This window comes from Mycotypha africana (genome assembly GCF_025528875.1).
Source record: "Mycotypha africana strain NRRL 2978 chromosome Unknown BDF20scaffold_10, whole genome shotgun sequence".
NCBI lineage: Eukaryota > Fungi > Mucoromycota > Mucoromycetes > Mucorales > Mycotyphaceae > Mycotypha > Mycotypha africana.
The window spans coordinates 1373687-1385472 of record NW_026515734.1 but is presented as its reverse complement, the minus strand read 5'-3'; the positions used below and the strand labels follow the sequence as shown (position 1 = coordinate 1385472).

General features: G+C 37.0%; 3 protein-coding genes across 3 annotated transcripts; 1 reads left to right on the top strand and 2 right to left on the bottom strand.

The window, feature by feature from the left end:
- Positions 1–13: 13 nt before the first annotated feature.
- On the top strand, positions 14–2466 carry BDF20DRAFT_891420 (VTC domain-containing protein). Its single transcript, XM_053082248.1, has 2 exons — positions 14–2137; positions 2208–2466. The coding sequence occupies exons 1-2, from the start codon at positions 111–113 to the stop codon at positions 2416–2418; spliced, it is 2238 nt and encodes a 745-aa protein (XP_052933134.1). The 5' UTR covers positions 14–110; the 3' UTR covers positions 2419–2466.
- Positions 2467–3463: 997 nt separating this feature from the next.
- BDF20DRAFT_797655 (uncharacterized protein) lies at positions 3464–3982 on the bottom strand (the record flags this gene model as incomplete). Its single annotated transcript, XM_053076299.1, has 2 exons — positions 3464–3521; positions 3594–3982. Coding segments are annotated over 2 exons (447 nt in total), but the record flags the coding sequence as incomplete, so codon positions are not given.
- A 1876-nt stretch (positions 3983–5858) lies between these two features.
- BDF20DRAFT_891371 (uncharacterized protein) lies at positions 5859–11453 on the bottom strand. The gene is made up of 19 exons (XM_053082247.1): positions 11263–11453; positions 11048–11166; positions 10888–10984; positions 10725–10796; positions 10580–10640; positions 10312–10514; positions 10128–10244; positions 9762–10059; positions 9574–9681; positions 9248–9461; positions 9010–9165; positions 8817–8925; positions 8580–8748; positions 8077–8512; positions 7749–8002; positions 7583–7663; positions 6878–7511; positions 6408–6787; positions 5859–6339 (listed from the first exon to the last, which is right to left on the bottom strand). The coding sequence occupies exons 1-19, from the start codon at positions 11422–11424 to the stop codon at positions 6233–6235; spliced, it is 3777 nt and encodes a 1258-aa protein (XP_052933132.1). The 5' UTR covers positions 11425–11453; the 3' UTR covers positions 5859–6232.
- Positions 11454–11786: the final 333 nt, after the last annotated feature.

The following is an 11786-nucleotide window of genomic DNA, read 5'->3' as shown; positions in this document are numbered from 1 at the left end:
TTACAGGTAGAATCTATAAACTACTTAGCAGTGGAAGCAAAACCTCCTTGAACTGATAAGAATTTTATCTTAATCAATAGCTAGTCTTACAGGAGAGGACAGCATTATAAATGAAATTTCGTTCAGAATTTAACTCAAGGATATATGAGCCTTGGAGAGAATCTTATTTACAATATGATCATCTCAACGCAGTACTTAATGCATACGAACCAGGTACACAATCTCAGCAACAATACCTGCATTTTGCTAATACGATAGAAACAGAACTTAAAAAAGTTTACACATTTGTCAACATTCGATTAAATACACTCACCAGCCGTATCGATCATTTTCATGAGGTCTTGCTTGCCTATAAACACGATACAGCTACGCCAACTGACGCCTATGATTCTGTTGCTGACAGTCTAGCAGAAATTCTTATCGACGTGGATGATTTAGCAAAATTCCATCAGCTCAATTTATCAGGTTTCGAAAAACTCGTTGAAAAGCATGATAAAGCGACATTGGGAAACTTTATCCTAAAGCCATATTATTTTGAAAAGCTTCTTGCCCGCCATCCTCTAGATAAGCAACGACTCGATGTTCTAATTGTCAGAATTTCTAATCTACATGACATATGCCGATTATATGGTAATACACGAGCTGCTAGTGCTTACAGTCAAGGTGGGGATCAGACAGCCTTTGAAAGAGCCACTCACAAATATTGGGTTCATCCTGATCATGTCACAGAAGTTAAGGCCATTATTTTACTTCACTTACCGGTCCATGTATATGACCAGAAGAAAAAGTACGAATCCTCTGATGCGGCAGTCTCTAGTGTGTATTTTGACAATGAGAATTTTGATTTGTACAACGAGCGATTGGACAGAAGTGATGGAGCAGAAGCTATACGCCTCCGTTGGTATGGTCGAAGTGACGAACATAATGATAATATTTATGTTGAACGCAAAACCCACCATGCACCATGGCTCGATGGCAAATCAGTAAAAGATCGTTTTAGACTGAAAGAAAAGCAGATAAATGCATTCATTAACGGTTCATACACTGCAACACAATTCAAGCAAGACTTGGAGGCTAAAGGGAAACTGAAAAACGAGACGATAGAAGAAAACTTCTTCGTAGCGAATGGGATACAAAATTCGTTAGCAGTAAAAAAACTGAAGCCCATGTGCCGTGTATTTTACAATCGCACTGCATTCCAAATTCCTGGCGATCAACGCTTGAGAATTAGCTTGGACTCAAACCTGACATTTATTCGTGAAGATCATTTAGATAACATTTACAGGAGACAAATGGCAAATGGGACCTTTGATTGGAGAAGGCCTGACGTTGGTATAGATCATCCCTTCCGTTCAGTCAAGGATTCCGACATTCTTAGGTTCCCTTACGCCATTTTGGAAACAAAGATACAAAGTCATTTAGGTCAAACTGCACCTGTATGGTTGACGGCATTGCTAGACAGTCATTTAATTCATGAAGTTCCTCGGTTTTCAAAGTATATTCATGGTGCCAGTTGCTTGTTCGACGAAAAAGTGCCTCAATTTCCTTACTGGCTGGACGAATTAAGAAAGGATATTAGAAAACCTATTATTCCAAATGTGGGTCTTTCTAGGTCTAAGAGTCTGCGACCTCTTTTCAACGGACGTCATCGGAGATCGCTTGCATTTTCTGATAAGCTGGATGAAAACAGCAGGTTCTCACAAAAAGCTGAAGACGCCTTCAATTCCTTTCAAGGAAACCCAGTACTTCCAGTCAATCTCAGAGACCCGCATGAACGAAATAGGCATCAACAAGAATTTCAGAATACGACAGCAGAACATTCTCATTTCTATACTCAACTATTGAATGATATCAAAACTAAGAATGCAAAGGCGCTATTCGAACATTTACGAAGTATAGTTACATACAAGAGCACTAAAACGTCCGGCACAATAGCTCCTCCTCCAAGAAAGGGAATGTCTGCGCTTCTCAGGAAAATTGATCCCAAAGCATTCTTCGCTAACGAGCGTACATTTCTTTCTTGGTTACAATTCTGTGCTCTTCTACTAACTGTGTCGTTAAAGTTACTCAATGAAGGCGATCATATATCAAGAGTTATAGGTGCCTCGTTTATCATCTTTTCGTCCGCCATTTCGTTGTAAGTCTATTTGAATCGTTCTTCTTACCGTTTAAAGAAAACTGACTTTTTTCGGTAATATCCATACAAGTTATGCATTGTTTCGATTTCAGATGCGTGCATATCAGATGAAAACAGGACGTACAATTATGGACATGGAAGATCTCTACGGGCCTGCTGTATTGTGTGCTTTGTTGATTGCAGCCTTGGCTATCAATTTCTACCTTCGCGCTCCATTGATATTTCCTTCTTCATCAGCCAGTGATGCTGTGGTCAGTTCAGAAGCGGTCACAACAGAGTAAACTCATAGGCAATTCATGGATTATTGTACAAAGAAAAGCGCGGTTTTTTGACTACTTTCAGTTAATAAAGCATATAGTACAACAATTTAGGAACTTTTCGGAGAGAATTGGAAGATCTTACTATGCATTTTGCTAAAACAGTGCTTGTAGCATGACTCGACACAAGCTAATGTTTTTTTATAGAACCAGTGTTCTATGCCAATTAATACCGTACACATAATGTTGGTTGATCATAGATATAGAAAAGAGGACTGCCTGAAGAAACTATACATTGTGTGTTCGAAATCCTAATTTGAGATCCTCTACACCTTACCCTAATCTTTTGTAAGAAATTGAAAATGTTGTAATACACAATCATTCTGTATATATCGTTATTTGATGGCTGTTACTGAACGTAACTTTTTGAGCACAACAAAAGTCCAAAGTGAACTTTGGCATAGTATAAGCTCTTCAAAGTTCTGCTGGATTACCGATGACGTGGAGAATGAAAATCTTCATCACAGCATGGAAAAGTGTTATCTTGCGTGACAATATTAAATCGCTGCTCACCCGAGCTATGCTGATTTTATTATGGTATACAAAAGTTAAATGGCAAGTGTGTATGTATATATAGATAGATATAAGTATTACAGATGAAAGTTCAAACATTATAATTTACGACGTAGTTTCTAACGCTTTACAATGTTAGGATACATATCAAGAAGCTGGAGACAATGACTACGGCAGCTGACGAAAAGTCAAGAGAACTCCCTTTACTCAATGCTTGTTCAGTAATTTCCCCTTTGGAATTATCGTTGGAGTCGGATTTGCTTGATGAAGAATTTGAGGAGGGTATATGAGAGACAGAAGAGGATTGGGAATCAGAGGTAACAGGAATAGTGTTTAGGGTAGGAGTGATTGTAGTAGTAGTAGTTGTAATTGAGGTTGTGCTGGTTGAAGAAATGGTGGTAATTGAATTGAGTGAGGCAGATGTTCTAGTAGTAGGGTTGATTGGCGAAGTAACCGAAGAAGTATTTATTCCACTTCCTGTTCCGTCATTAGGGCCACTGTAGTCGCCAGGAATGATATGAGCGCAACCCTTTTCAGAAATACCACGATTACAACTTTTGGTGTCATTCTGTAGTACATGTGGTTTTTTGAATTAGTGTTGTTAAACAATTACGATGATATTTTACATTTTCATACTTACACAACAACGCATACAATAGGTATTGGACACAGGTTCAATCAAGTTAACATAGTATTGCCATCCTGCACATGAAGATCCATCGGGGGCTTTCACATCCATTTGCCCACCTTCATCAGTTCCAACTAAATTGGCTTTTGTATAGTCCATTTGGCCAGTTATTTGAACATACAAATCTGTCTTGACGTAATGGGCTGACAAAATAAATCCATCAGGCATTTTATCAGCACCTACTGCGAGAGGCGTATCACCCATACAGAAAGCATTTGCATTCCATTCAGTGTTGGAAATAATACGATCGGTCGAATCTTTCGGCGGCAGAAATACACAGAAATCAGTGGCGTCTTTCACTTGAGCAATCATTCCAGAGGCATTTACTATTTGGATAGCTGTAAGTATGCTAAATGCATTAATAAAAAAATAGGCGAACATTTTGCTGTAAGTGTTGTAATTAATTAAAGCTATTGCTCAGTCAATGAGAAAACAACAACAAGCAATTGTTGTATCGGGATCAAGATATAAAAGAGAATGTTAAAAGAAAGAATTTCATTCTAACAGAAAGAAAGCTTTCCCTTATATAAGTTTATTGGTGTAACGGATATTGTGTTGCAATAATTCTGTAAGATCCGTAAAATGCAACACATGCTTCAGTGGTACGTGAAAAGGAAAGAACAAAAAAAAAAAAAAAAAAAAAAAAAAAAAAAAAAGGTGAAATACAGGATAGACTAATTAAATACTTTGCTTCATATTTGCTTGAACAGGATTTTTAGATTTAATAGTCGTCAAGTTCAATTGAATACTATTAGGAAATACTTAGCGCCATAATTCATTGATTTATTACCCCTGAGGATTAACTTTTAACTTAACGGTGAAAAACAATTCAAGGGTCCATTATTGAAATTAAGATATTACTATTTTTGAAGAATAACGCTATAAATATCCATAGAAATTGTTGTACATCCTTTTGCATTGAACCTAAAGCAGTTCTGCATTTTTCCTCAAATTTCGTACTATCTGCTTTTTAAATTGAGATCTTTTGAAATGCATGTTATCGTTCTTTTCTATCCGCTAATGCCATGCTGATGCTTGATACTCACCTGCGTCTTACAGTATTTAGTGTCTCTGTCGCAAAAAGTGCTAATGCACTCAAACTAAGGCAAATACCATATACCAGTAACATAGGTTATTATTTCCGCTCGAGTACATTTTCAAGGAGTGGTTAGAAAGTTATCCCAGTGCAACAGGCTCCCGAAAGTTAACCTATCAAAATTTAAAGCTCTTTTGAATCGCTGGTGCTGTTATTTTTAAAAAAGTGATTATTAGTGTATTTTGGAGTGAAAATACTATTAGTGTCACTAAAGTAAATATAAAGCATTGGAATTGAAGCCGCACAGATCAGGATTGTATTTTTATCGCATAATAGCGACAATTAATTGTATGATCTTAACCATTAGATGGTATAACTTTATAAGTGCCCACAGCTCTATTAGTATAGTGGGAATGCTATTTGCAACTTGTAAGTTTATTTTATAGAGTTGAGGTGCAGTTATGAAGAATTATCATACAACTTACAGAAGGTCATGAAGTTTCAGTTGATAGATCGATACTTGGAGGAAAAAAGAAAAATACCCTCAAAAAATATGATTAACTTTAGTGAATCTGACATATGTAGATATCATTCTCATATTACCAGTGAATTGACCAAGCCGCCTTTGGTATGTCGATTCCTAAGTCAACTTATTCCCTTGCAGTTGCCTTTAGCAGCCCTCTTTTTTAACTTTTCCTCTGTGCTGTTTGCTTACTTGCTTCTTCCTTCATTTAAAGTCGAGCAATCAAAACATGCCGGACTCACCAATATCAACCCAGTGGACACAAAATTTGCGGTTGTTCCATAAAGAGTATTGCAAACTGCAATATTTATATGCCCGCAATCCTATTCTAATCTGTGCAATACCATCGATAGGCAGGTATGCACTTACTGCACAATGCTGTTGCATAAAGAATGGACATATAGAAATGGCGAGCGATACTGATATGCGCTGATAGTAACCAAAGAGTAGACAACTTAGAAAGTCCTTTGAGTGTCTGTCTTATTGAGACTTTGAATGGTTCTGCATCATTACTGTCGTTTTCTTCTGAAAGAACAACAGACGATCGATTTTCAAGACACAGTGTTATGATTATTATACGTAGCGGATAATTTGATGAAAACGAGGAGTTACTCAGTGTTTAAAACATGACAACTGTGGCATCAGGTTGAAGTAAGAATTTTTAATATACTCATTGACTTGACCTCTTCATCTTGTTCCTGTCAATCTTTCGGGCTACAGTACAAATGAAGTATTACCGTTTAATTTAGAGTAAAAGTATGGCTCTCAAATGCAATAATTTGAGTTTTCTTTGAGAAACAGTTATAATGAAGGCAAATAGTTTCTTCAAAGCAATATAATGTTCTCTATTATGGTAGCTTATACATAAACTAATATGAAACATACAAGTAACTAATGTTCACCAATTGTTACGACTCGGATTGTGAGATATATCATTTGTTATTCATATAACGATTGGTTTTTTCTCAGTATCATTAAATTCTATCGCTTTAAGAAGCTCAGGTAGATCCCGAGTTGTTTAAACATTAAAACTCATCACTAGATCTTGAACGTGTAACTTTACACACTTAGAAGATATCCAGTCAAAGCTGACTTGATGAATGATTTCCATTGGATCAAGTGAATCTAAATAAATATTATCAACATTTAAGTATCAAATTCAAATTCTAGCATTGAATTAATTTCAAACTTACTATTAGGCATGGCAAATGAGAAGATTTTGAATGGCTTATGAACTCCGGAAGAAGTGTTTACATCCTTCACAGTGGAACTGTTTTCATTATCGATGTGGCTCTTTTTCTGACTGCTGGAACTCAACCCTTGAGATAGACTACTAGTTAACATGCCAAACAGACTCAAATTTGTATGCCATAAGCGCACACTTTGATCTGCTAGTGAGCATGTGGCTATCAATTTCGCATCTGGGGAAAACGCCAAAACAGATACTGGCCCTAGATGGCCTTCAAGAACAACAGATCGAGTGGCAGTACGTACATCGTAAATGACCGAAGCACCTTCCAATGTACCAACTGCTAACTTTTGTGCAGCTGCACTGAAGTCAACAGAAGGGTATCTATCAATAGTTGAAAAATAAATTAAAGGGAAAAGGTCACAGATCACTAAGTTGTTAACGAAACGGAATATTTTTGCCTGTTACACTTACATTTTAACTAGATCGTGTAATACAGATGTCGCCGACGTTAGCATAAAATCCCTCAAATGCGGTATATTAGGGTCCAATGTAGAGATCACAGCCTCCACCACACTATGAATATAAGTATACAACAAAATAGGCTCTTTGCGAATAAATATGCTAATAAGTTTCAAACATCTTAAACGATCGTCCATTGATTTTGCAGTCATCGTATCCATTGTAAGTGTATTGATGACAACGGGCATATTGGCAGCCGATATTCGAAAAATGGCTTTCTTTGCACCCCGGCTTATCATAGCCATTACCGGATGTGGATCTGTAGCATACATGAAGAGTGTCCTTAGAACTTCAGCCGCATTGATATAAGTCTCCCACGTTTGGAACCCTTGACTCAGTAACTCCATGGATGATAATGTTCGAGCCATTGAACTTGTAGACAAGGTAAGACCGGTGTTGTTAGATGCATGATAGGAAGGGTCGTCTAATTCTGCGTCAGATAACAAAATCGTCAGACTTAGAGCCGTTGATTTACGTACCCGTGGGTTCAGTGTATGAGGCTGGTCGCATCCCATAATGCCTAGTACTATGGATGCCCGAGACATCATTTGCGCACCACTACTCTCAGGAGAACTAGAGGTCGGTACTGAGAAATGAGATTATTAAGCTGACACTAATTAAAATTCTACAATGGCTTTAACAGAAATGTAAACTTACAGAATGCTTCCCAATAATCTACCAGCTTTTCAATGTCATCCTCCGATAAACCTGAGATAGCGCTTGAAAATAATGATCTTGCTGTGTTTCAGTAGAACGTTATTCTTTGTTAGTGTACTATACATTTCTCGCTTATAAAGTCATTGAACTTATAAACAGTGTTTACCCGAAGGATCTTGCCAGTATTTACTAAGCATTGACAACGAAGGGAAACAATAAGATTCACCTATAACCAAAGGCAAAGCCATGGCGTAACCGGATATGAAATCAGAGCTTCTATTTTCTTGTCGCGCCATAAAAATAACAGTCTTTGCCAATAAAGCAATAGACAATAATCTGGTAGCGGTCATAGAAGGTGATATTGTCCAAGCAATGCGTTCATTTTTTAATGGTGCCATGATGGAAAGATTGCCGTTTGCTCTTTTTAAGTGCAAAACAATGATAAATACTCTGATCAATTCGATCCGACCATGAGCCAAAAGATTCTTATTTACCCCTTTAAACCAAAACTGATGTTAGGCTTTATATCTTCATTTATGGTAAGGTATTTAAAGCACATCTCTTCTAATCCTTCACTGATATTCCAAGACGCAATAATTGATAAAATAGCAGTAATGAGCTCGATTCGTTTAACTCTTGCTTCTTCAGATTTTCTAGAAGTGTTGTCTGTATTGCTTGTATTCAGATGTTGGTTCTCTTCCGATAGGTCCAAAGGGTCGTCTTTATCAGGTTTGAATGTGAGTATATCAGGCACAACTTGATCAAACGAGGATGATGATATCGATGCCTTCAATATAGGGTGCATTGAGCTATCTTGATGCTGATTAGAGACTCCTTGGTTCATTATTGTGACACGAGTAAAGAGATCATGTATAAGACGACGAATATTAAAAGTAAACACTTGTGCAAAGCTTGTCGAGGTGTGTAACGCTATGTGTATTGTAAGATCGCGATTAATAGTACTGACATCGATACTTATTCTTATAGGACATTTTACCATTATCATTAGATGTTATAGGTCTGACAGTTGCTGTTTGTTTTGAATTAATTGTACCTATTCGCTGTGTAGCAGAAGGTGTTAGATGATTTGTAGGCCAGCGATCATCGTCAAGTACATTCTGTGCATTTTTCTCATGTAAAACGCGATCCAAATGTGCCGTTTGCATCTATGCCACAAAAGCTTGTTTAGGTTTTTCACTTTAACCGTATATTTTGGAGCAGAAAATAGGCTTACCTGCCAAACATAAGCTGTGCCATTCTCGTAGCCTAAAATCAGATAATCTTCCAATGTTCTCCATTGTATGGCTTTAAGCGGATATGGATTACCCGGAAACATATATAAACTATAAAAAAAAACCAGAGAATGGTTAGATAATTTCTCTGAATAAACAAACGATTATTATTATGAACAGCTATCATATATGTACCATGTCATTGAGTCTACTGATATAACAGCCATGGAATTGTCTTTTCCAATAGACACAATGCACCCTCTCACTCGAGAATCCTTCCGCTCAGCTGGCTCAATAAGCATCTCCACTGGGACAGAGTGAACTGCACAAGACGTGACATATTTCCCGTCCCTGATAAAGGTAAAAAAAAACCTCCTTCGTCATTTGATGTGTACAGAAAATCAAAGTAAAGAAAAGCAGTTTAATCACTCACAAGAGATTCCATATCTTGACCATACCGTCTTTACCTCCAGAGACAAGATATTGTTGATCTGACATATGATGTTCGGGTACAGCCATACATGTGATTGCGCTGTGATGGGCGTTTTTAAATAGGCGGACATCCTCTCGGTTCTTAACATAAGCAGAAACGTCCGTCAAGTGTAAAAGCGCAACCGATAATGGCACTACGCATATAGTTCCAGATTCTTTTTGTTTTTTTTTTAAAAAAAAAAATTAAGTTGAAGAGCGGGGTATTTCTTTGGTTAGCATGTAAGGCAGAGTTGTTGCTGTTCACTTTTTCTCGTTAGCATTAATTACCAAACCCTATAGCTAGGTGATTCGTATTGACCGGCGCAGTAACAGTTATGTTTTTAAATGCTGGGTCCCCTTTCTCAACAATCGGCCAAATATCACAAAAGTGTCTGTCTAATTGAGAATGCAGAGAATGCTTTAGGACGAAAACCTTGCATATCACTATTGAATGTTGAAATGCTTCATGATCTAACCTATGTCATATTGTGTTTCCTTTACACCTGAGCCCTTTGCAGGTGGGGACAATGCTAATATACTGAATCCGGTCGATGTGGGATGATTTGAAATGGTCAAAGCCAAGAGCTGATCCTCTTCAGTAATGTCTGTTAACAAAGTAACTATTGTATTGTTTACCATATCGGTATCATTTTTAAGACTGTAGGTAAAGTTTAGTCTCGCTGTCAACATCATTTGATCTTCTTCCATCACCGGGCTCTTTTTTGTTTTGTCTTTCTCTAAAAGATCCAAACTGTAATCGAACAATTTTCCGCTCTATTCACATCTGTTAGTTTAAATGATAGTTCATATAGAAAACTTGAAATCCATAAGCAATAACTTACAGTTGTCCATATCACAAATCTATCCTTTTCTACGAATAGACCACCTGCCCATGCAGTGCCTAATTCAACTGGTATAACAACTTTCGGGACAGATTTTGTGTTTTCTACCCTCACTATCTAGAAGGAAGATTCATCAAAATAAGGATGACATATTGTAATACTTTTTTTTTTTTTTTCTAATTACCATGACATTTTCGCATGTAATAGTCATATATAAACCAAGCATATACTTGTTTCCAATCAGATCGAAGATGGTAGTATCATTGAGCTGTAAGGAACTGTTGGTATGCGCTTGATCTTTATAAATAATATGTTTTGAAACATCAAAATCCCAGATATCCAATTTGCCATCAATTGTCATAGATAACAGTTTCCAACGATTCTTATCTTATGGCAATCACGTTAAATTTTGATCTTCTCAATCGCCAAGCGAATTCTCTCCTTCCTTTTACCTGAGTCGAAGAAATCCATGCATGTTACCCAATTTGAATGGCCACCCCAAACCCTTACTACCTAAAAGAAAAAGAACAATCGAACCGTTCAACTTGATACATTGAACAATCATGATTACCATCGGACAGTATTGACCAATCTTACTTCTAGTGTTGTTGCATGTAAAATCGTTATCTCATTTGCCTGTCCACAACAAAAAATATGTTTATCTGAAAACTATATCAATCGAATAATGATAGCAATGAGATGTTGATCTCTTTCTTCAATGCACTGCTGGGATATGTCTCAAATTCTGAGAGTTGCTTACGTGTGTAAACACTTTTAAAGCGTGAGGAACGCCGTAAAAGCCGTTTGGATTTACTGCTTGACAACGCCCGTCAGAAGCATTCCAACGAGCAATTTCACTAATATAATGATAGGTCTTACTATTGGTAATTTTTCATGTTTCTTTCTTCTGCTCAATTTACCCATCTTCAGAAGCACTGATCAAGACGTTTTCGGTATTGAATATAGAAGAGTCTGATCCACTTTTTAGTATGCATAAAGCAACAATAGCAGATTTATGGCCTACTAATAAAGTTTTATGCTTATTTTATAGTAATTCGAGATTAAACAAATTGTCAGCATTTCTCAACGTAAAAGACTTTTGGACGCCTTTATTGTTACTCATCGGTTCATTTACTTGAAGACTGTAACTGTTGTTTTGCTTTATTATTGAATAAACCCAGATATGACCATCCTTATGCCCTGCGTAAATTTGCGAAGAGCTAGATGTTATACAAGTAATATTTGGATTTGAGAAGTTATGCCATACAACTAGGGGTAAAGAGACAGACGACGCCATTTATTGGAAAAAAAATAAAATAAAAAAAGAAAAATAGCAAGCTTAAAAGACCAAGCAATTTCATGCTGCTGTCTTGCAAAAATGCTTTCCATTGTCTTTCCGACTTTGGTTACACTACGTTTAAACAAAAAGATTTTATTACATAATATTAATTTTTTAAAGCCCAATGGACACGAGATATAAAACTTATCTAAATTGCCCGGGGCAGCTCCAAAGGCTGAGTAGAATCTAAAAACCCCTTAGGACTCAAGGGTAAAAAGGATTATGATCTAATGGGTGTGGGGGAGGGAGAAGAGGGTAACCAGTCGAGCAATAGATGCCCAAATCGAGAAGTTGTAGGCGGCTCTTGAGAGTAACGTAAG

What these genes read in the sequence shown, in the direction of transcription:
- BDF20DRAFT_891420 (XM_053082248.1), top strand. Translation starts at nt 111, where the DNA reads ATGAAATTTCGTTCAGAATTTAACTCAAGGATATATGAGCCTTGGAGA. An exon ending in TTTTCGTCCGCCATTTCGTT is followed by an intron (nt 2,138 to 2,207) that starts GTAAGTCTATTT and finishes TATCCATACAAG; the next exon opens with TTATGCATTGTTTCGATTTC.
- BDF20DRAFT_891371 (XM_053082247.1), bottom strand. Translation starts at nt 11,424, where the DNA reads ATGGCGTCGTCTGTCTCTTTACCCCTAGTTGTATGGCATAACTTCTCA. An exon ending in TCACCTAGCTATAGGGTTTG is followed by an intron (nt 9,462 to 9,573) that starts GTAATTAATGCT and finishes AAAAACAAAAAG; the next exon opens with AATCTGGAACTATATGCGTA. An exon ending in TATAACATCTAATGATAATG is followed by an intron (nt 8,513 to 8,579) that starts GTAAAATGTCCT and finishes CAATACACATAG; the next exon opens with CGTTACACACCTCGACAAGC.